Source organism: Phaethon lepturus, unplaced genomic scaffold, assembly GCF_000687285.1.
Source record: "Phaethon lepturus isolate BGI_N335 unplaced genomic scaffold, ASM68728v1 scaffold6198, whole genome shotgun sequence".
Lineage (NCBI taxonomy): Eukaryota > Metazoa > Chordata > Aves > Phaethontiformes > Phaethontidae > Phaethon > Phaethon lepturus.
The window spans coordinates 116,825-141,783 of NW_010555454.1; the positions used below are offsets into that span (position 1 = coordinate 116,825).

Sequence of the window (24,959 nt, forward strand, 5' to 3'; positions counted from 1 at the left end):
TTGGCACAGGACACTAAAACACAAGTAGGAAAGCCCAAAGTCTCCTGGGTGTGTATCTCAGGGATCTGACTCATGACTGTTTGGTTTTGTTTTAGTTTTGCTTGAGGTGTCCAAGGTTGCAGAAAAGGGGTAGAATTGAGGCAGGACACTCATCTGCTGAGCACCAAGCTGTCACATGTGCCCCACAGGCATGCTGACCTGTCCCAGGCTCTCCTCCCAGCACTGCTTTGGAGACTTCTTCCCCTTCTCCTACCACATAGGCTGACTCTTTCCTCATCCCTTTTCATCCCAAAGTTCCTCCTTTATTCATGATATCTCTTAAAGCCTGGTGAGATCCACCCCACTTCTGCTTATGCAGACCTTAACCAGGTGCTGAAGCTTCCCATGAAACCCTTCTTCCCATATATATGTTTTGAAGATGTACATGATAGAACCGGATACCACCACCTCACAGCTGTAGCAAGTTGCTGAGACCTGGAAGGCAGCTTAGTAGTTGTAAATGTCACTCCTGAAAACTTGGTATCCCTAATGCTGCAGTCAGTCAAGTCGCTGTATATCTCAGTATATTTTATAGCTCAGTAGGGAACTGAATTGTGGGAAGGGATAATATGTTGTGTTTTGAGGTTTAGAAGAACATGAATTATCTTTGCATAAACATATCTTCTTTATTATTTATGCACTTGTGGAATGACCAAAGAAAACTTACTCATTCTTGGGTTTATGTAATTATTCCACAGGATCCTTCAAACCAAAAATGTGGAAGAAAGAAAACAGTGTCCTTCAGCAGCATGCCATCAGAGAAGAAAATAAGCAGCGCCAGTGACTGTATCAGCTTTATGCAGGCTGGGTGTGAATTGAAGAAAGTTCGTCCAAATTCCCGGATTTATAACCGTTTTTTTACTCTGGATCCTGACCTGCAAGCTCTTCGTTGGGAGCCTTCCAAGAAGGACCTTGAGAAAGCCAAGCTTGATATTTCTGCTATAAAAGAAATCAGGCTAGGGAAGAACACAGAAACGTTCAGGAATAATGGACTTGCAGACCAGATTTCTGAGGACTGTGCGCTGTCGGTAATTCATGGTGAAAACTATGAGTCCCTTGACTTGGTTGCCAATTCTGCTGATGTGGCCAATATTTGGGTATCAGGATTAAGGTACTTGGTTTCTCGTAGCAAACAACCCTTGGATTTGATGGAAAGCAGCCATAATACCCCACGGTTTGCCTGGCTAAAGGCTGTCTTCGAAGCAGCAGATGTTGATGGTAATGGCATAATGTTAGAAGATACATCTGTGGAACTAATAAAGAAACTTAACCCCACCTTAAAGGAATCAAAGATTAGATTAAAATTTAAGGAAATCCAGAAGAGCAAAGAGAAACTGACAACGCGAGTAACAAAAGAGGAATTTTGTGAAGCATTCAGTGAACTTTGCACAAGACCTGAAGTTTATTTCTTGCTTGTGCAGATATCTAAAAACAAAGAGTATCTAGATGCCAATGACCTCATGCTTTTTTTAGAGGCTGAGCAAGGAGTGACCCGCATAACAGAAGAAATGTGTCTAGATATTATACGCAGGTACGAGCTTTCTCACGAAGGGCGGTTGAAAGGTTTTCTTGCAATTGATGGATTTACTCAATACTTGTTGTCCCCAGAATGTGATATTTTTGACCCAGAGCACAAAAAAATTGTCCAAGACATGACACAGCCTTTGTCACATTACTACATCAATGCATCCCACAATACATATCTAATAGAAGACCAGCTCAGAGGACCAGCTGATATCAATGGTTATGTCAGAGCTTTAAAAATGAGTTGTCGAAGTATTGAACTGGATGTCTGTGATGGCCCAGATAATGAACCCATTATTTGTAACCGTAACAACATGACATCGCCACTTGCCTTTCGAAATGTTATTGAGGTAATAAACAAATTGGCCTTCTTTGCTTCAGAATACCCCCTTATTCTCTGCTTGGGGAACCACTGCTCAGTACAACAGCAGAAGGTAGTGGTACAACACATGAAAAGGATCTTTGGAAACAAACTCTACACAGAGGCACCGTTATCCTCAGAAGTCTACCTCCCATCACCAGAGAAACTGAAAATGAAGATCATTGTGAAGGGGAAGAAGCTGCCCTGCGACCAAGATATATTAGAAGGAGAAGTCACAGATGAAGATGAAGAGGCTGAAATATCCCGGAGACTGTCAGAGGACTTCTCAAGGGAACCAAAGCTGATCTGGCTCTGCAGGGAATTGTCCGACTTGGTGTCCCTATGCAAATCTGTCCAATACAAAGACTTTGAGACATCCATGAAAGCTCAAAATTATTGGGAAATGTGCTCCTTCAGTGAGGCAGAAGCCAGTCGGATTGCAAATGAATACCCTGAAGATTTTGTCAACTACAACAAAAAGTTTCTGTCCAGGGTGTACCCGAGTGCTATGAGGATAGACTCCAGTAACTTAAATCCTCAAGATTTTTGGAATTGTGGTTGCCAGATAGTAGCAATGAACTATCAGACCCCGGGGCCCATGATGGATCTACACACTGGCTGGTTTCTACAGAATGGGGGATGTGGGTACGTTCTCAGGCCTTCAGTGATGCGCGATGAAGTGTCTTACTTCAGTGCGAATACCAAGGGCATTGTTCCAGGCGTCTCTCCCCAAGTCCTACATGTCAAAATAATCAGTGGTCAGAACTTTCCAAAGCCCAAGGGTGCATGTGCAAAAGGGGATGTCATAGACCCCTATGTCTGCATAGAAATACATGGGATTCCTGCAGACTGCACTGAACAAAGAACAAAAACTGTTCAGCAAAACAGTGATAATCCCATTTTTGATGAAAGCTTTGAGTTCCAGATCAATCTACCGGAGCTGGCCATGATCCGTTTCGTTGTTTTAGATGATGACTACATTGGGGATGAGTTCATAGGGCAGTACACCATCCCGCTGGAGTGCTTGCAGCCCGGATACAGGCACATACCGCTGCGGTCTTTTGTTGGTGATATCATGGAGCACGTTACCCTCTTTGTTCACATTGCAATAACCAACCGAAGTGGAGGTGGGAAGGCCCAAAAGCGCAGCCTCGCGGTGAGGATAGGAAAGAAAGCAAGGGAATACACCATGTTGAGGAACACTGGTCTCAAAACTATCGATGACATCTTTAAGTTAGCAGTGCATCCACTACGAGAGGCTACTGACATGAGAGAAAATATGCAGGTATGACACTTTCATTATGTGCGTTGGTGTGTCCTGAATGTGGAAGTGAAGGTCCTGGTGTGAGCTGCCGGTAGGGCAAACTTGCTGAAGCTGGTGGAAGCTGGTGAAGCTTCAGACCTAGAGCTGTTGTCAACCTTTAATTGGACATTGGAAGGCTGATAGTTACAAGTGTTGACTAACAAACCAATATGGGTTTAGGCAGAAATGTTTTAAAAATTGACATTGGCTGAAACCAGGACAGCCCCCTCCAGACACATGCTTTACTAGTTGCTTTTCTCTGAGAAAGCAGAACTGAGGATACATTTCTGTCCCCAGGCCTCTGGTCTCAAAAACTTCATTTACTCACTGGTCCTGGAAAACATCAGCAAACTTCTGTTTTGCTAACTGAGTGAGGGTTATGCTCTTAATTTTCTTTGTCTGGGTGAATATAAGAAACAGTCAGTGGATGTGTCATTAAGGTCTTGTCTACACAGAGAAACCCACTGTGCAAAGAGCAGCGGGTTTCCCTGAGCGTGTGTTGCCACCATTTGCCCAAGGGCTGCAGATGTTTAACACAGGCACTGAATGCCGCTTAGATTGCAATTTCTTCCTTGCTAAATAGCTGTGTTGTCTCGGCTGGCTGAGTGCTGGCACAGACACCTGTGCCATGTCTTGGCTCAGGTGGTCTCCTGGCACCGCATCCACCTGCCCATGCTGCTCCGAGTACGGCTGGACGCATTGGGGCCCCAAGTGCACAGCACCGTCACAACTGCCCGGGTTAGACCTTCCTGGTTGGCAAGGAAGGTGGAGTGTCAGCGAGGCCAAGTAAGAACTAGCCTGCCCAATGCTCTCTTCCACAGCAGGGGCGACTCTGCGGGTTCGGCAAGCAGCAGCTCAATTCTGAGGTCCAGGCGCTGCCTAGAAACAAAACTGAGTATCATTAAACAATGAGTTTTCTTTAATAAATAGCTGAAATCAGCCATAACTATCTCCTTGGTAAAGATACAGAAACAATTCATTTTTCTTTCTTGAAAACAGGAGAAAAACGCATAGCACTTCATTGACCCCACTCTTCTGGACAGAGTCTAAAGCAAATTAAATGTTGGCAACTGGAAAAGTTTACAAAATGACATAAGTTTTAAATCACTCCCAAAGGAATAGTCTAAGCATATTTTTAAGAATGGGAAATTCTTCCCAGCCTTTCCTTTCCTGCAGGCCTTGAAAGTAACTAGTTTGAACTGCTGACTCCACCTTCTGTCTAGGTCAGGCTTATGTATGTGAACTATGTAAACAAAAAATACCCTGAATCTGACTCAGAAACTGCATTAAGGTGACTTCCAAACAAAATTTCAATACAAGATCTTGTTCCGGGGAATGCTTCGCAAAGACACAGTTGCTAGGTTTAACTGCATGCTACTGTATTTGATTAATGAGAAAAGCCTCTATTTATTAGCTGGGAGTTTGCTGATGACTGGTTTTTTCAGCAAGATGATGTGGGGGAACATTTGCAGGTTATGAGTTGTTAATACTGTCTTAGATTTTGTGCATCTTGGTCGCTTGTATGACTCGAGAAGCCAAATGATGAAGGCATGTTAGCCATACCTCCACTGACTTGATAAATAAATAAATTCTGCTGTGTTAGTTCGGTTTGACCTGTATATCCAGTATTGATTTTCTTACATGTGACCTATGAAGGGGAAAGAATGTTTGTGTTTCTTTATGATGTGGTAATGCAAGACTGAAAACAAAGTATTTTTTTTCCTGCTTGCCTTTCCCATGGGAAATCTGAGGTCTGTCGAACTTGTTCTTGCTGGAGCATGATAATGATGGGAGAAGGAGGAGATTACAGCATCAAAAGCAATTGGAGTCTGAACAGTTTGGAAGAGAAATAGCATTTTAAGCTGATGGTGTAATATGCTGGGGACCGGAGCTTGTCCCCGTTGGGCCTGGATTTGCAATACAAAGTAGCTGCAGAGCTGGCAGCTGGGATACCTGAGCCTGGGGGGGAGCTGGAGCTGGCAGTAGGCTTGGGCAGCCGAGAACAGGGCTGGCCAGGAGTTCCTGTGTGTACCGGCACCCTGGGGCCCATGGGGGGCTTGGGGATAGTGGGCAGCAGGGTAGCACTGCCCCACATCAAGGGGGAGAAGCAGGTGGGCACTGATGAGGTAGCTGGCAGGCAGCGGGGACCGGGTGGCAAGCGGCAACACGTGTTCTTTTCTTTTCCTTCCTCCAGAACGCCATGGTGTCTGTCAAGGAGCTGTGCGGGCTACCGCCCATTGCGAGCCTGAAGCAGTGCATCCTGACCCTGTCCTCACGGCTCGTGAGCAGTGACAACGCACCCTCCGTTACCCTCTGCATGAAGGACGCGTTTCCTTACCTAGAGCCTCTGGGGACCATGCCTGACGTGCAGAAAAAGGTCCTGGCGGCGTATGACCTGGTAGGCGCTTAGACTGCTACCTCTGCCTTTCCCCATGGTCGTGAACGTGGCAGGCAATGCTTGCTGGCTTTCACGTGCCCAAATGTTTCAGTGAAATGAATGAGGCTCTTCAAATGACTTAAGCTATGCAAAATTGTCCTTTAATCACCAAAATCTCCACACTGGGCTTTTTGTTGTTTGGTTTTTGGGTTTTTTTTTAAACACAGTTGTGGCTAGCACAGGTTGGCACTTGAGGAGGGACTTTGTTTACAATAATAGCAGCAATTCAGCGTGTACTGGTGGCTGTTAGTTGTCCTTGAGAAGCAGCAACATTTGTGCACCGCCCTTCGGTTGCCTCCCCGCAGCAGAGGGCAAGGCCATTAGACAGGGAGCTGCAGTGTGGCAGTTCCCAGGCAAAGCTGAGTCGTCCCTTTCCTGACGCCTTTCAGCAGCACCATAAGTAGTGCCTGTGTCCCTGCCAAACCAAGTCAGTGTCGCCCTTGGGGAGGGCATTGCAGAGTTGGAAAGGAAGTTTTAAAAAGCCCATTTTTTTGCATGAAGAAGGAGAGGACAGTGTGGTACAGGAATACTTAGAGAAATGAACTGAAGTCATTCCAGGTGAATGCTGCTGCTCAGCCTTGTATGACATATATCATGCTGTGGGTGACTGAGCAACAGTTGTATGTGACTTGCAGCAGCAGAAGTTGCTGTCACATTGTGCCTCTCGGGCTACAAGGCTGCCCTTTCACTTCCCATCCTTAGTAGACGGTCTGCAGCAACCGATGGCAATCTGCATAGTTTTGCAAACTCTGACTTAAATATTACACTCTGTGGCCACCAGGCTAAATCATAACGAATATTCAGTGCATGGCGGTTATTTCTGCAGCTTATGTTCGTAAGGAATAAAAAGGTGAATAACTTTTGGGGGTATCGAATTGCTTCCAGAGACCCTGAAGTGTTGTGAAGCATGATCACAGCTTTGACCAGCTTATTCAATGTGTGAAATGCTTGCCTCCTTTCCATCTCTTTTTTTGCTGTTCTAACACAATTTTCAGGAGAAAATCAGCTTGAGGGGAAGAGAGAGACACTGATGTTGATTAAATGAGAAATACTAAAAATACTCTGAAATAACCCTTGGGTTCCTTCCGGAGTGGTTTATATTACTTGAAGGTGATTAAGTTGTGGTAATAAAATACCAGCTGTAACAATACCAGAACAAGATTTGCAAATCCAGTTGACTGCCATATTTTAGACTGGACTTTTTTTGGATAGATCTGTTATGTGGTGTGATGTCTGTCTGAAGGAGTAAATACCACGTGAATAAGAGATTTTTCTGCCTTTGGAGGACTGCGTAATGGAGTTTTACCAAAATGAATATGTCACCTCTTATCTTTGTAATTATATGCTGAAGGGTACACATGGGACATTTTCAAGGCCTCCTTGTGCTTTGGAAACAGTTTTTCAATTTCAGTAGGTGAAAGGCCTCTTTCAGATGCAGACAAAAACACTTGTATAACTGTTTTAAATAATGTTTGCTCTCACATTTGTCTCTGATGGGAGAAGATGTACCTCGAATGTCAAGAGACAGTGCAAGGAGTTGAAAATCAGAGGGCTGAGAAAGAGAAGGAAATTCTTCCATGACTACGTAAGGGTTGATTTGAGATGTAATTCTGGTTAATGAGAATATGATACTTTAAACTATTTTTACCCACTTTGTCTGGCTGGGACTGCCTCTTACTTTGCTAAAACTGTTTGCTTCTGAAAAAAAGCAAAAGCTGGTTTTAATACTTGTTTTTGCTACATTTTGGATATTTGCCTTTTGAGGCAATGCCAGCAGCAGAATATGGAAATCTATTTAGCCTTTTCTATGTTTAAAAAAAATGAACTGTCTCTATTAATCTTGATAATTGAAAATACAGCATGGGGAGGGGTTTGCAGTTTTAATGTTGAGAAAGAGCTCTTCCTTGCTATGATGTTTGTAACGGCTTGGTATAATCCAGGGTGTATTTCTTTTTAATAATAGTAATTTTTTTCTTTTTCTTTCTTTTTTTATTCTCGCAAATAAGAGCAAAAGATGTTAGTGGAAAGCAATATAAAATATTTTAGCTTTTTATTTCTCTTTATTCAAGATATACTACAGTTCAGCCTTTTAAGTTGTTGATAAATATGGCTTCAAGAAACTGAATCCACAAGTGCTTGCTGCATGTCTTTATTTCCCCAGAAACGTCTCTTCACCTCAAAGCACTTTTTGGGTGAATAGGCCTGAGAGCAATTTTAAATGCATAAAAGAAACGCATTTTGGCCTCTCTCTTGTATGAATGGGCTGTACTTCGTAATTCATTTTACAGTAGAAAGGGAAAGGAAAAAGTTTGGCCGTAAATCTCACAGCGAGCAGCTGTGACTGTAGGTCTGCCTCATTCACTGGGCTCCACAGCACAGGTGGTGTGAGTGCTGGGGAAACCCTTCCTCACCACCTCCGAAAACACCACTTATTTCACATTCTTTAACAAGTCTGCTTTAAAAATAATCTCTGATAAAAACAGCCCTAATGTGTTGAGTTTTTTCCCCCTAGTGGAAATTACCAACTGAACATACCTTTTTTTTAAGTATAAACTCTGCCTGTGTGTTTAATGGGGCATAGGCAGGGCTGGCAGTCCAGGCAAATGGAGGTGCAAATGCTCAGAGACCTGCCACAATGATCTGGAAAACAATTAACTATCTGTTCTGTCCTGCTTGGCCTTTGTCAGCAAGCGTGATAGACAAAGACTGGTTTGTGCAGTTTGTTTGTTTTTTCCTGGGCAATTAATTTTACCATTGTGTTCTGCATTAAATATTTTCCATTGAGAGAGGCCTTATTAGAGCAAAATTTAATGTGCTTTGTTTAAGGAACTGGAATCATATTTCAAGGCTCTATTTTTTTTTTTCTTTTTTATGGTCACATTGCAGTGGTTTAGTGGAACCCGACTGTTGCAGTGTTTAGTGGAGGAAGAGGCTTCATTGATGATACTGGGTTGTATGGGAGTTTCTGCAGAGGAGAGCGGGGAATGGGATTTGCCAAAACAAGAAAATAAGGTGGAACGTTAGCAATACAGAGAGAACATTTTTTTTAAAAGTATGTCAACTACCAGACATACAGTTTAGAACGGTTTATATTGACTTACAGCTTTGGTTAATACCATACATAGAGTATGATGAATGGATTCCAGTAATGTTGTCATTGATTCCCACACATATGTCCTAGGATAGTGTAGCGTGTCACTTACAGAGCTGTTGGAAGATGCCCACTCAGGTGACCAGCACATGTGGTATGCCTCATAACCTGTCAAATTGATGCTGGTGTTCATTGATCACACCTAAAAAAAGGAGGTACTCAATGTGAAGAGAAGGGATGGGGCCCAGCTGGATGCTGCAGATGGCTGAATTATTCACTGCAAACAGTTCTCTTGTGAATGAAGTTAGGATTTTTTTTTTTGGTTGAGAATTGTTCGGAAACAAATTGTGGTTTCTTTGTCTGCACGATACGTTCATTTGCTGATGCAAGTGTGCATGCACTCGGGGAGACTTATGCACTTTGCTTTTCAGTTACTGGTTCAGCATTATTTTTCTTCCAAGATCAAATGATTGAATCAGTTGCAAATCAAAAGCAATAAACAAGTGATAATAAATGTTCTTGATTTTTACCCAATCTCCTGTCTTGTGTGCATGCAGAAATAAAAGAATCTCCTCAGGTATCTTTACATATTTTTACATCATAAACAACAAAAAGTGTAAAAAAGATTAAACAGAGAAGCTATTTGTTAAATAAACTCATGTTGACATTAATGTTTTTCTCTGTATTCAAGCCTCTTTACTGGAACTGATCTTGTAATTTTGGAGCAGACAGGTAAGGAAGGACAGAGTGTATGTAGGTGCTGTTGAGAGAAGGCAAGGTAGTTCATGTCTCGGCCAACATGGAGATGGATTGGGGAATTTTGAGAAGAGAAGGGATATCTGTCATGCTGCTGGGGAGTAAGTCAATGTATTTAGTGGCAGTGGTTTTGTTGACACAGGTATTGGTCCATGCATGCTAGCAGAAGTCTGCTGAGGTGTGTGTGGAGAAGAACTGCTCTTTGCTATGCTTTCAGATGCAGTCTTTTTGGGTGTCTTTGTCTTGATGCAGGCATGACAGCTCCTTATTCACAAGGAGAAAGTCCATTTTCCCAGTTTATGTCAATGCAAAAATGACTAAATAGATTTTTGTGAGCTTTTCCACTGAAATTAATATTTCACCTGGGACAGAGTCATCCCCAAAGCAATGTTTTTCACAATTCTCTGAGCAGCTGAAGACAAGGGATGTTGCAGAGCAGAGCATCTACTGCCAAGGAAGTGTCATAATGCACTGACGTCAAGCACAGTCCAGTACATGGACATTGTCTTGGATTTGTATCTGCTTTGAAGAGTTTTCCGTCCAAAGTTGAACATGGACTGGGAAAGCAATTATCCTGTTTCTTTCTCCACTTCTTAGAATTCTCTCTCTTATTTACCCACCACTCTCGCAGTTTCTTTCTCTGATCACCATGCCCCCTAACCCCTTCTAAAATAGGACCTGAAAACGGTCAGATCAGAAGTTTTCTTACAGAATGAAGTTCTGGTTGGGTACTTCAGTTACTCTGTTTTAGCATAGCGTAAGCGTATTGAAAGCTGGCACCTTCCCCTGTTCCTTTACTGCTGCTGTTCTATAGAGGACTGGTCTTCATGCACCAGATCACATCCTGCAGCACTCTGACACCGTATTTCCCCAGAAATATTTGTAAGCAAAAACATGAAACTGGAATTTAAGGTGAATTTTATTCAGTTCCTTCTGCAGTTTGTGCCAATAAGGTATTTCAGATGTTTCCAGCAGATGTAACCACCCCTAATAACTGTTCCTCTTACTGGGCTGTTGGCAGGAAAAGGCTCAGATACAGAAACCTGGCTTGGCGCATACTGGGACAGAGACAAGGCGGGCTGGTGGCCAGCGTTCCTGGCACCACGTGCACATCCTTCCTTTTTTGTAAGGCTTGCTGGCACACAGTTGATTGTCTGGCTGTTTCTTGTCCCAAATGTCTGCAAGAAATGCGCAATGCTAAAGAGGGAATCCCGTTTAAATTTTCATGAGCTCAGTTTGTACTTAAGCTGTTTTTCCAAATTGACTGTATTTTTGTAGCCTTTTAAAATTTTTGTTTGGTGGTGGGTTTGGGGTTTTTTTTTTGTCTGTTGGGTTTTTTTGTTGGTTGGTTGGTTGCTTTGTTGATTGGAGTGTTTTTAGCAATTGAGGCACAATATGGTACTCCTTACCCAGGCAAAATTCTTTGTTGTCAATGAAAGGCATAGGAGATCAGAACAACAACCATGAGGAGACACCTGAGAGAAAGCTTCTTTTTAGTTTGATGTTCAGTCAGTTTATGTTTTAAACTTTGGAATATTTATGAGAGGATTCTTTGAACTGTCCCTTTTGTATAATTTATCTTCCCAACAGGAGCAGTGCTTTAATTTGCCACCAGGAGTTTTTCCTGTCTTTTTTTTGTGAGACTGCTGTGTTAATTCCATCTCCCCTTTTCAATTTGTAGAATAGTTTGTAATGAAACGAAGAAAATCATCTCTAGCAAAGGAGTTCATTAAAGTAAAAAGAAATAACATTTTTTTGTTCAGTTTGTACTGATCCTATGATTAAACTGCCTTTAGTAGAGACAAGAAACAAGCCTGTTAATTTCTTGTGAGTAAAAATATGATGTCCTCGGTTTGAAGATATTTTAAATGTCACTTGAAATGTATTTATGTTTGTAATTAACACTTAACAAGCGTCAAAGTACAACCGTTCCTTCTGCGAAGCAACAAGATCTTAAATTTTATATTGCATGCTATATTCAGACACTCAAGTGAGACAGGTCAGTTATATTTTCAGCCCCAGCTCTGTTCCACTTTCTGTGTCTCATGTACCAGACAAGAGAGCTCCAGGTTTGGGCTAGCTCTTGCCAGCCCATGCTTTTGTGAGAAACCATCACGATTGTAACAGGGTGCTTCAGGTGGATTGAGTTTATGCTTCTCGCTTTCAGCGTTTCATAAGAATACTTAAATAAAATGAGCTATTTCACAGGAAAAACACTAACATATGCAGATGAGGTTTTGTATTCCTTATTCCCATTAGTTTATTAAACGTGACATGTACTTCTGGGACTCACGCTATGCATATCTTTCGTCAGTCTGAACAACCCCCTATTCACTTGTTGTGAGAGCATTTCTGGCACGGCAGCCTCTTCAGGAGGGTTAGCACCTCCAAGGACTCGCAAAAATCTTAGTGTCTGGGCTCCCATGGAAACGCAGCAGGGGTCCCCGATGGGAGGAGCGGGCCTGTCCTTTGCTCCCACGGAGCTCTGCGCCGCTGCAGCTGCTGAGCGAGCGCAGAAGGGACCCCACACCCTCCCTGCGGGTCTCGGCCCTTGGGATGCAGAGCCATGTACTGAATTTAGCAGGATCCCAAATGATGTCAAGGTGTGCGGTAGTTTCTCCCATTCAGCCTTCTTCCTTTCTGCTTCCTCTAATAGGCATACACTCTTGGTCAGCAAGGCAGTTTTTTAAGACCCTATACCGGAATCAGGTTTTGTGTGTTTTCACTCCTATTTTTGTCCATTTTTTCTCCCCTCTAGTTCTGTTAAACACATCACTCAGTAAAGTTTATCACCTTCTTTCTGACATGGGAGGTGCAAGTTGTTCTGAGCAATCCTGCCAGCTTCAGCAGCTGCTAAAAATTTCCTCACTGACTCCAAGCGGACCCAGATACCAGCATCCATGTGCTAAATGTTGCTTTTCAGATGTGTTGCTTGGAGGTTAATCCCTTGAAGCTCAGGAGTTAACACTCCGGTGGAGCATGAGTTTCCTGAGGGAGTCCTGAGGGAGGGACATCTCTCGCTCTTTGAGAGTCACTCACTGAAGTGAGTTGCTGTTTGGGAGCTGACATTAAACAGCAGCCTGATGGGCTCCAGGCAGATGGCTGGGACTGGCCGAGAGTGCTGCTCAGTGTGGGTCTGAGCAGAGTAAAGGTATGTGGAAATTCATGCTGCAAACATCAGAAAGCTCACTCTTTGCAACTGAGACAGGTTGGTGGATTTTGAAACATTACAGGCAAAACTGGGTTTCAAAATCTCAGGCTATCATGTAATTTATGGGGTTACCTTCCCAGCAGAAAAATCTCACAGCCCTCTGTGTTGTGTTTAGGGCTTCTGGTTTCTGTCTTGGCACTGTGAGAAGTAGATGACATCCCCAAGCAGGGTTTCAGATGGGATGCCAGCTGGAAAAGCAGGGGACCATTCAGACTGGGAGACATTTCAGAATCAGTGCCAAAAAGGAAAAAGGATGTCTAGATGCTAAGACACAGGACTGTGAGGGGTAGCTGTTGACAAGCAGAGCCACAGTAGCAAAGTCTCCCAGGGGCTGATGGATGGGACCAAGTGGAGGTGTCTGTGGCCAACGTGCTGCATCCCTGGCCAGCATCCTCCACTGCAGCCGGGAACGCTGACAAAACTGCTGCCTGCTGTCCTGTGTCCAGTATGAAAGGATGTGTGGGAAGCCAGTTTCTTGCTGAGGCTCTCACCTGCTTTTACCTGCATTAGATAGAATACTGACAAATTGTTAACATTAATACATCAATTTCAGTAAACAGTTACTAGTAATTTAGCTTTTTAGGTGACCTTTACAGTGTTTACTTAGTAAATATCCCCAAGGTGCTGCCTTGTGTGTAAGTGAAAACGTATGATAGGGGAAAACAAAAAGCAAAAAACAAACAAAACAAAACAAAACAAAAAAAAAAAAAGAAAAGAAAAAGACATCTGAGTGAGTTGTCAGATTAGTTCAGCTATTTTTTGAGGGTTGTATCAGTTCTGTTGCCAGGATTTGCATAGCATCCTTTCAAGAACATCTATTGTGATGTGCTTTAAGAAAAAAACAACAATAAAAGCCAAACCAAACAAAAAAACCCTGCACCCTATACTATAATTTCATTCCTGGGTAGCAGTTGCTTACCTGTATGAATCAGTCTCTGGTTCTTCAAAGTGAACACCTGGGCTTTGTCCTTGCACTGTTCTGTTGTTACGATCTTTTACTGTAGCATTAGGAAGCAGGATCTTGTGCCCCCAGAAACTGCAGACGCGGTTCTTGTTGGGAGCAGAGTGTGGCCTGTCATGTAGATACTGGGTCCTGCACACTGTGTTATCACAGGTGGTGAAGACCCCACAGGCTGGCCAAAATTATATATCATAGTTGACCCAGGGTGTATTATTTCTACCTAGTGCATCATTTCCTACAGGAGCCTGTGAGGGGGGATGCCAGGTGGTGCACTTAAGGGCATCCCATAACCCCAGTGACTGAGCTGAGGAACTCTGAATCCACACTCAGGATTTGTCATGGGACAAAAGCTGCTTATTTTCGTCAAGATTACTGCTGAGTGGGAAGATGGGAACAGGTTAAATTCTGCTATATGATCTGTTTTTAATTGTTCTTGCTGAGCTTAGAGCAGTGAGACTTTGATGTCAGCATCAAAGGAGTGGAGGGCTGCTCTACCTACTCTGCAGTAAGGGAAAACTGACATCCTATTGCCACTTTTCTCTTAAGAAAATGAATGTAATACCTTCATGTCTGAGAATCCTAAAACAGACGTGCTAGAAGCTCTTGTGGGTGGCTCCAGGTAGTTGGAGGAGGATCTGGTCAAACTTAGATTACCAGATTGCATGATTCTCAAGCTTGCTTTTTTTTGTGCGTGGTATTTAGGATATAGGATCTCCTATATAGATATACAGGATAATTTCCTGTGGCCATATATATGTATGGATGTGTATGTGTGTGTGTATATATATATATATATCTGTATCTATTAAAAACTCTCACAAGTCAAGCTCTACTTTAGAGATCTGAGCACAGGAGAGTTGAGTGCTTTGGATATCCTGTCCCAGCTTAAATACATTGACCTCACTGGGCAAAACCTTGCTACTGAGTAGGAAGTACAGGCACAGACCCACGGGGGGGGCAAGCCCAGGGTGATGGGTGCACGGGGTGCAGCAGCTGTGGAGATGCTGACAGCGCATGGCTGGACCGGGCAGTGCGGCCACTGGCTTACGGGCCCCGTGTCCGCGTTTGGCCTCTGGCTGCCTCTGTAGTGACTTGCAGTTTTTATCAGGATTCTCACTCTCTTTACTGCTCTGACCAGCTTTAGCATTTGTAGTTGGCAGCTGAATGGCTCCTTCAGCACAAAATGAGTATGTGCTGTGGAACAAAAAAGCCAGAGGGTGGGTAGAAATTGTAATTTCTTTCTAGATGACAAGCGAAAATATCAAAGAGGAAAAAAATCAACATGATGCACAAACAAGCGAGTAATAAGAACGAAAGGCAAAGGATACTATCAAAAGTAATTTCAATCTCGGGCATATCCACTGGGCACGTTCTGTTAAAAAACAGTTTTGCACTCTGTAGATGTATCAGGCCTTTTTCTCTCTGTCTGTGAAGCTGCTAGTGGATTTTGTTTTTCTCATGCTCTTGCTTATATCAAAGCAAAGGCATAGGTATTTTTATTAAATGAAGCCTGTCATAATAGGTTTAATTAGAAATGAAGATGGCATGAGGAGCAAAATTTGGATCTGAATTTCTCCAGAATTTGGAAGTTCATGTGTGACAAGTAGAAGCATCTCTCCTCCCTTGTATCTAATTAGAACAATAAGACATGCTAATTTGCAAGTGTTAATTTAATGCTGTTTTACTGTCTTCCACTAAAATCATCGAAACCTACTGGTTGTGTTTTCCTCTTTAGTGTGTTTGAAAGTAGGAAGGCTTTTCGTAGTTGTAGCATTTTGTCAAAGCTTTCAGATGGCGGCTTCTGTAATTGCAAGGTATAACATTAGGCAGTATTCAGTTCACTTCGTTTTTCATTGGCACCGCTCTCGTGCTGCTTGGATTTGATTGAGGTTTGTGTTGTACGTCCCAGGAGAGTGAGATTATTCTCAGGCATAGTTTGTTATACAGCATATTCGTCCCTTCTGTAACAGATGTATGTGCCACCTTTTGCAGTTTCACAGAATAGAGCATTGGAACAATTTGCTTGCTTGCCTGGGCTTCTGAAGGGTTTTGGAAGGTTTGTTACCATGAAAGAATAGCATTTGCAAGAAGAGAGGCTCAGGAAACCTGTCACGTAACGGACACTTCATCTGTTTGCTCTTAATGGGCTACTCTTGGAAGATGCGGAAATATGGATATCTCTTGAAACTTGTGAGTAGGCTTGTTGAAACTGCCTGCCTCTTGTTTTTGTTTTTGGTTGTTTGGTTTGTTTTTTTTTTTTTTTTTCATTTAGACTTCTACAGAAATGATGAGGATAGGATAGGATTTGGATCTGAATTTCTGCAAAGAGAAATACTGTAGCTGTTCTGGACCACTGTAGTGCATAAAGTTCAGCACAGGCTTAAGTACCTCTTGAAGTCAGCGCTATTCATGACTTGGTAACATTTTTGATAACCACTTATGTCAAGGACTATACTTATTTCTCCTTTTGTTTCAAGAGAAGTACTAATTACAAAGGGCTCAGTTCCACATAAAGTAAATTTTGTTTGTCTGCTAACTCTGCTTTCTCCTGAAATCACTTCTGTTTACTTCACGTTATTTGCAGTGGTGTCTCACTGATGTAAAACAGCTGTTCTTTAGCTTCTGGAGCAAAACATTTTCTGAGCTTGATACAGATCTGGGAGACCTGATATGAAGGAATGATCCAATCTTTCTAGTCTTGCTTGCAGAGCAGAACTCTTAAGTTTGAACCTATGTACTTTTCTGTGGACTAGATGTTGTGGGAAACCCTATTAATGCTGCTTTTTTTCTGTTTATTTTCTGACAGATGATTCAAGAGAGCAGGGTTCTCATCGAGATGGCAGACATCACTCATGAGAAGATTGTTCAGTGCCAGAAAGCAGGTAATCTTTCTTTGTTGTGCAGTTCTGGATGGGAGATGGGAAAAGATGTGCCATAATTTACTTACAGTTTGTGACTAATGCAGCTTCTTTCATCTGGTGTTTAAGGGAGCATCCCCGTCTTTCCCTGGCAGACTCCATCCTCCTGAAGGCTCATCCTCCAGTAGCAACGCAGGCATGGGATCAGGGAAATATCCTCAGCTTTCACCTTAAAAGCTATTTCTCCATCTGCTCTACAGCTTTGAAATGTCTGACAGCATTTAAATTAGTCAAATGAACTAGAAAGGCATTCAATTAAAAAGAGGGAGTGAGAAGGCGTGCTGCCTTTACTGAGCTTCATTCTCTGCCACAATCGTTCCCTTAAACACAGAGTAGGCAAGAGATTTTGCTACCCACAGGACCAAGCTCTGTTGCCTATCTTTACTTTTGCTGTTTAGGTTTGGTTTAGGCCTTGGAAACTTATAGCCATATAATTCCATTGTATCACAGTGAATTGTGTACATCAGGTATATGGGCACAAACCACTGTAAGTAGATTTAAAGTAGATCGTATGTTGCTGGTGTGTTGTACTGGATATCTTTATCTGAACTAGGGCTCTGTCTCAAGTGTACCAGTAGAAAGGGAAGAGGTGGTTTCAGAAGTGGCCGCCCGCGTACTGTCTGCTCTACCACAGGTTCACACTCCTTTTTCAGGATGATAGAAATCGCCAAAGTGTCTGTGATTCACAGTTTGGCTTATTCATGCAAACCCCTCTTCATCACTTGTTCAGGATAGCAGCCTAGACTCTGAACTGGGACATGTCTCCTGTAGTTTCCACTGGTACACAAGAATAAGCCCTGCTAGAGAGATAAGAGTCCACATTTGGTGGTGGTAGTCCTCTACAACTAAATTCATCAGCTTTCATGTATCAGAAACCATGCTGAATAAATACATGCAGTATATTTCTATTAGGGGTTTATACTGCAGATATAAAATCTGTTTTCAGTTCGTTTAGTTGTAGAGCTGCACATTTCCTAACCTGTAGCAAGCCTTGAAGGTCACTAATGCAAACGCTTGCTACTGCATTTAATTTGTGTTCTTAGGCATAGTCTTCTGGGACAAAAACAATCATAAATACTGTTGTTTCTGATAGGCATTTTTGGAGTTGGCAAGTGATGCAGGCTATAGCCATTTGCTTCTATTAAATCTAAATAATGAATGAAACTGATGTTTTGTAGTGAATCTTTAACTGATTTTTATCTGGTGCAAGAGCAGGGTGGCACCTACTCCTTGCCCTTTGAAATTCAGAGCTCTGGAGCCATGCTGGTGCTGTGGTAGCAAAGGGAGGAAAGGCAAGCAGTTATGTCTTGCTGGATTTCATGGGCCTCTTTTTCTGTCATGCCTTGGCTTCTGTGTATCTGCATAAGCAGCATAAATATCTTCAGCCCAAAGCCTTCATCAGGTGCAGAGGGTTTAGGAATGGGGCAGTGACAGGACAATACAGTACCAGGGGTCTTTCTAGATGGTATAATTTAAGAACAATATTTTGCACTAAATCATGCAGACTTTCAGTAGCATCAGTCAGCTTTCTGCCCACTCTGCTCTGTGCACAGAATCCGCGACACTTGCCTGAGCGCTGGCGTCTTTGTAAGCAGAGAGCTGGAGATGTGTGCAGAGAACACAGTGCAGGACCATGCCACCACGCTGATGTCCAGAGTTTCATGAAGTTCCCCTCTCCTTCCTTCCCCCAGCAAAAAGATTAATTTCTCAAGTTTGTTCTCTTTGCTGCTGTATCTACTTCTGTTTTCATTTGTTTTGCTTTGTTAGCAGTAAAATAGCATTTCTGATTGAGAAGAAGGCTGGAGAGATATGAAGTGCTCTTCTGAAGTCTCAGCATTTAGACATAGAGGAACGGTGTAGGGGGAGAGGATCCCTCACCACATTCAATTGCCAATTAGTTTGTTGCAAATGTTACCCAGGCAAATTGTTAAATAACATTTTCAATGTGACAAGGTGAAGCACTCAGAGAGGTGTCAAGAGGTACAACTGCCTGTGACACTGCCCTTCGCCTCACCTCAGTCCTGCTCCCTTTGAACATTTTTTTCCACCTAGATCTCCGCTTCACAGCTCAGCCTGTTTTGGTCCGGGCTCCCTGTGCCATGAGGTCCTGCCCACTCCCCCAGATGACTTCTCAGGTGGCTGGGTTTGGTTTTTTTTTTTCAAGTGCAGTCTCAGCCATGGTCAGCAGCAGCTTGGAGGACCAAACTGCTAAATGTTTCATTGCTGCTTCCACCCGCAGCCTAACAAATGTTTGTGGCTCCCTCTCTCTAGGGCAGCACTGTCTCCAAGTTACAGGTGGGGAAGGTGAGGTCCAGAGGGAAAAATAACTACAAGTATGCTGCATAAAGGCAGGGCTGTCCAAGTGGAGCTGAGCAGCATTAGCCTTCATATTTTTTTGGAGGACAAAGTGAGTCATTTGAAGGTTTTCTTTTACTTACTGAATTGAAATGATCTGTAAGTCTGTTGACATGAGGCATGCCTGCAGGGGAATCTTGCTTGGGGTGCAGTAACGTAGACTGATTGCCAAAGGACATGCTGCAGGAGCTCTGTTACTCTAGACGCGCAAAACTTGTGAGTGGGCAAAGTTTTAGAAAATAAACAGTAGAGAAATATCGCACTGTGTGGGGTTGAACTGCCTCACTGTTATCGAGCCCCTGGAGTCTGTGCATTGCAAGAGGAAGCCTATTGTTAGTCTTCCAGGAGTACTTCAGGCAAGCTACACCAAGTGCCTTGGGCTGTCAGAGGACCAACTCCTTCAGCAACCTGCTAAGCAGCCCTCTGCATCTATTCCCTGCAGGTGTTCTCTCGATGGACATTTCTTTGATGTCATTTCAATGAAGCTCAAATTTGTGAGCGATATTTGTCTTAAAACATTAGGGGAGGTGGAAAAAAGGTATGAAACAACTGGAGGTGGAACTTGGTTTCTTCAGCCAGGATAGGCTTCCGGCATTTTGGAGTGATTTAGTGCCAATTTGGCCTTTGTAAGGTATAAATTAAGGGAACAGAGGCAGCGCTCTCCCCATTTTGTCTCTTAATCCACACCAGACTCAGAGAAACATTTGCATACACAGCGCAAATCTCATGGAATTGTTGGGCTAATTGGACTCATTAAGGTTTTTAATCTGCTCCCAGTTTTCCTGAATTCTTGTATCCAGCAACAGATTTGCAGACATTTGCCACAGAAACTAGCAATGAAATGTAACAATTCCCAGGGCTGTGGTTGGAAGTCTCAGTTCTCCAGGCTGCAGGAATAGCAATCCTGTGATTAGCGGTATGTGTTTCTGACATAATTTATGATTGTGAAGTACAAGGGCTTTTCTGTATGACTGTCATTAAGATTAATGAGGAGCTGTGCATTTGAGTCTGTATTTGCTGTGCTGAACAGGTATCTTGCATGTCTGTGAGACTGCCTTCCAAGGTACAAAATCATCTATTCAAGGAGAGTGACAAGCGATTGCCTTTTGTTGCAATATTGCCAGCAATGCAGATTGCAAGAAGAAGCACTGAAGCCGTGTTTGTGCAGGGACTAGGCACGTGCCTCTGTGGGACCCCAGCACTGGAAAGGAGAGTTTCATACAAAATGGAAGCACAACAGCAAGATTGCACATGACCCTTTTATTCTGGAAGATGCTCTCCAGGTTGGGGTCCTAACAGGGAAGGGGGGGTAGCACAGAAAGGAAATTGTAGGAAGTACCAGCTGCAAGACTGAAAATGCTTACTGAAGTTTTTATAGGGGAAATCAGTCATGCACGGGGTGATGTAGCAATCTGTATTTTTAGGAATGGAATTCCATGAAGAGCTTCATAACCTGGGGACAAAGGAAGGTTTGAAAGGAAGAAAATTAAGTAAAGCCATTGAGAGTTTTGCATGGAACATCACAGTACTGAAGGTAAGCACAGAAAACACCACCTTGTGACTCCTATTAACTCTATAAGCAAACCTTTGCTCTATTAGGTCATCTATTTGTACTGTCTTACTAATACTGAAGCAATATTTTGTTTTAATGGGATGTATAAATTAGCCCAAATTATTGAGATTTATGAAATACTTATTTAATTACAATATTTATCTAATTACACCTCTGGTTTGGAAGCTGTGGAAGAGAATGAACAAAAGAGGAAAGATAGCTTGTGGTTTGTATGTCCAGGCACCTGCTTTTGGTTGTCAGTTCTGCTCCATACACCCTGAATGTGACCTGTCTGTCACTGTGTCTCAGATGCTAGTTTTGTAAAACAAGGACTAGAGCATCTCTTTGGGAAGGGATGGGGCTGGGGGGAGTTTCATGAAAAAACATGAGGAATATTGTAGATCCTGCAGAAATGTCAGGGTTATGTTTTGAAAAGTGGAGCATTATCCAAACAGCTAAAAAAGGGAGGGATGAAAATCCCTCCATCCTGGCTGCGCAGAGACACGCTTCTCAGTGAGCCCCGTTGCTCACCAGGCTTTAGCTACTGGTTTGTCACTGACCAGCCACAAATTGCTGCAGTAGCTGGATGTCTGAGCCTGGGACAAGTTACCCAGGGACAGACGAAGATGGAAAGAGGAGATGATCTGATGCAGCCATAGCAGACAGCAGGGAGAGGGCCTGAGCCAAGTGTTCAGGTTGTTAGCATTCAGCTCACGCCTTCTTTCACAGGCTCATTTCCCACCTTGCTCTGATAGATCACACTTGGATTTCCTCTCGCGCTCTCCCTGCTGCTCCCTCCCTCCAGCTCCCATTAAGCAGATTGCCCTGTCTGACAGCATTCTCCCTGTGACCCCGCAGTGCCTTTCCCTTCACTGGCATCCCAGGGCGAGCCAGCTGATGACAAATTTTTACAAAGATCCTCATTTTCCTCTCATGCTCTCCCTGCTGCTCCCTCCCTCCAGCAACCATTAAGCAGATTGCCCTGTCTGACAGCATCTCCCTGTGACCCTGCAGTGCCTTTCCCTTCACTGGCATCCCAGGGCGAGCCAGCTGATGACAAATTTTTACAAAGATCCTCATCGAGTATACACCTAAATGTAACATGCAACAGCGGTAGCAAGAGTAGTAGGAGATGCATGCTCGAGTGTTGTGGAGATGGAAAGAACACTAACACATCCTGAGTAGGAAGGGGAAAAATGGAGTTGGGAACAAAGAAGCTGAGGGACAAAAATGCGTGGGAGGGGCCGTTGGTAGTAGAGAAAGGTTAGAGAAGACCTGGGGGACACCTGTCGTTCCTTGTGTACCTTGATTCACCATGGGAAGGAGGGAAAGTGAGCAATGGAGTTGGTGTAGGCTCAGTTAATAGGACCTCTGATGAACAGAAGAGGCAACCAATTCAAACATGATGGAAGGGACTGACCTTTTCCACACAGCATAATTGAGGCAAATAGCTAAAGAGGACAAAAAAAACCCCACACTAGGCAGTTCTGAACATTAATCTGAATACCGTTAGCTGTGTAAGGTAAAATAACTGCCTCGTGCTCAGAGTCACTCAGGGTTACTCTAAACTTTTCCATTTTTAGATGTTTGTCAAATGAGATGTTCAGACCTCTGAGGGTGACCTATGATTAATGAAGGTACAAGTAGGGTATCAGAGAAACATTTCCCATGAAAAATAATTGCTGCCTAGCACATATTGTCAACATAGTGAAAAGCATTTCAAACATCTAGTCAAGGTCAAGGAATAATTGACATGTTTCATTTCTAAGCCACTACTTCTGTTTCACCTTTCTCACATAGTAAAATATTAACAGAGTTTGTGGCAACTATCCACAGGTATAAATGCACATGAAACACCTTTTCATTCTGACTGACATCCAACTCAGCAATGACATTAGGCAACTGGCAATGTGGTTGTCAAACCTCAGGTGTCTGACACAAGAGTGTCAGTCATTGATCTGTTAAACCTTTTTTTCCTTAAAGAATACCATATTTCAGTGACCCAGCCCATAACAAACCTAGTTGCTGGTTACAGCTGCATCTCGTGTTTGGCACTGACTTTCCCTTCTATGCTGGTGAGTGCTCCCCAGTAGGGTCTGGTGAGGAGAGACCAACAGCCCTATACCACTCAAGCTATCGGTGTCCTCTGTATGTCTAGTGTCAGGGTGGTCACTACAAATATATTTCACTAGATGTTGGTATAGTGATGCAAGAAAAGGAAAAAATAGCCCATAACATCTCGCAAATGCATCAGCTGCTTTACAGTAGATGAGGTGAGGGAATGGCACAACACTGACGGGAGAAAGCCTCTTTGTGTGCTCGGGGTTGTGGGAGGCAATTACATCATGCGGTAGTAGTCAGTTTGTGTGAGGTGCCCATGAGCAATAGCAGGTATTATGTTGTGCTTGTGCCTGCCAGGTGATTAATAGTCTTTTCCTGACTAGTGAAGCAAAAGCATATTTATTTAATGTATTTCTTTATAAAGACTCATTGCAATAGGTAAGCTTTGAATACAAAGAGGGGATGCAATAAGAAATTGCTACTGGCAAAATCATTAAGTAGTTACAGCGTGCAAGATTAAAGTATATTTTATAAAAATCGTAACTGTGGGCATTCTTCATGTTTAAAAATGCCCTGAGGTACTTTTAAGAGGTACCTAATGAGAATGAATCAAAATAATATGTCATTTTCTTCCTTGGTTTATATAAACTTAATTACATATTAGTAATTCCCCGCTAGAAGAGCAAACTGTTCGCCAGAACATAAAAATGTTAGTAGGAACAGGGATATTGTAACTTGGCAACAGTCAGCTTTGACATATATACATATTTTTAAGATGTCACATCTTTTTATTTGGTCCCATGTCATGTAAAATACCGTCAGGCACACAGTCAGTAATGGAGAGGCACAGTGTCAGTACGATAGACAGAAGAATCACGTTCTCACAGCAACATTACAGGAATGGTTATGATCCCAAATTTAGTGTCGCTTTCATTTTTATTTCCATGCACCGCCATCTCTGTGCCTTTCCTTTCCTTTCTGTGTTTAGTTAGGTGCCAGTAAAATGTAAAGGTAGCAAGAGAAATTTTGTGTTTACCACGTCGCAGGGTCTATGGTGCTAGGAACCGTTCATTTCATCCTAACTTGCACGAAAAACCACTTGGCTTGGCTGACCCTCTTTTGCATCAAAAGTTCACAGTTAATTTTCGTGAATATTTGCCCATTTTTTAATATAGCTGCCTATCCATTTCACAGAGTGAAGGGATTCACATGGGTGTGTGGGCTTATGTTTGTTTCTCCGCGGATGCTGGTGTTTCTGCTGCCTTCCTCTGGCGAGGTCACCTCCTCCCGGGCACGCGTGGCCGCTGTTGCAGGCAGGCGCGAGCTCCTCCTGCCTGCGCCCGGCGAGAGCGGCGTGCTGGGCCACGTAAGGCAGAAGGTGAGGAGCTCGGTTAGGGCAGTTCTGGCTTTGAGCTAACGAGTCCTCGTGAGAGCTGCCGTAGAGCACTAGATGGCTTTCAGGTGGGGTATGCTCATATACGTATGGGAGGCGTGCGTGCAGGACCAGCTTGGGTCTGCTCCCAGCCCTCTCGGCTGCTGCCTCTCCTGGGGCCCTTCTGCCCGCTCCATCTGCCCCTCCCGTGGGATCTTGGCCCAAGTGCCTTCCAGTAACTGAGGCACTCTCAGCATCTGTCACACATGCAAACCAGATTTAATGACTGCTTTAGTTTTTGAGAATGTTTGGGGGGAAAAAAAAATTTGTAGCCTGCAAAACCGCTCTCCTTGCTGAGTCAAAGCTGTCATGGATTACCAGGAGGTGTTTACTTGGGCAAAGAAGTTTGGATCCGCCTGACTTCCGAGAGCCTGGCAAGTAAGCCAAGCAAAGTTTGCATGTGTGGTGACTGTGGTTGAGATTTATTGCTCTCATGTGGATGTGCTTTGGCGGTCGCAGACATATTCTGCTATGCTATCTGTGCTTTAGTGGATCAGCACATACAAATTCTAGGAAAAATACAACCAAATACTTGCCTCCATGTTGATGGTAAATATCTAGATAGTTAATATACCAACATACTGATTTATTTAGAGAGAAAACATGGGAAGACAAAGATAAAATGGCATTTACTGTTTTGGTCTTCTACTGAAAGGGAAAACACCCAAATGTTTGAATGTAGTCTCTGCTGTGAAATGCATTCATGGTTTTTTAAATCTTTTTTGTTGCCTGTGATAAAATTTTTGCCTCTGCTGTGTAAGTGTGTTCTGTCTTACTAGGACTCCAACTGTTAGTGCATGCTAGAAGACGTCAAGTGGTTAAATTTTCAAGGATTGTTTCAGCATCTGTCCATGAGTGTATCTGCTAATTATCCTGCATTTAAATTAAGGCTGATTAGATGTATAAAGAGGGAGATTGCTGAATGCAGAAGGTGTACAATTATTAAATTGCTAATACT

The 24,959-nt window shown here is 43.1% G+C and overlaps 1 protein-coding gene across 1 annotated transcript in view; it reads left to right on the forward strand.

The window, feature by feature from the left end:
* The first annotated feature begins 743 nt into the window (after positions 1 to 743).
* The window catches only part of PLCL1 (phospholipase C-like 1), a 43,040-nt gene continuing 18,824 nt past the window's right edge, over positions 744 to 24,959 (forward strand). Inside the window, exons 1-4 of the mRNA XM_010292160.1 lie at positions 744 to 3,209; positions 5,422 to 5,625; positions 16,490 to 16,565; positions 20,381 to 20,490. Of these exons, the coding sequence (XP_010290462.1) occupies positions 789 to 3,209; positions 5,422 to 5,625; positions 16,490 to 16,565; positions 20,381 to 20,490 (2,811 nt within the window). The 5' untranslated portion in view covers positions 744 to 788. The remainder of the gene's footprint in view (positions 3,210 to 5,421; positions 5,626 to 16,489; positions 16,566 to 20,380; positions 20,491 to 24,959) is intronic.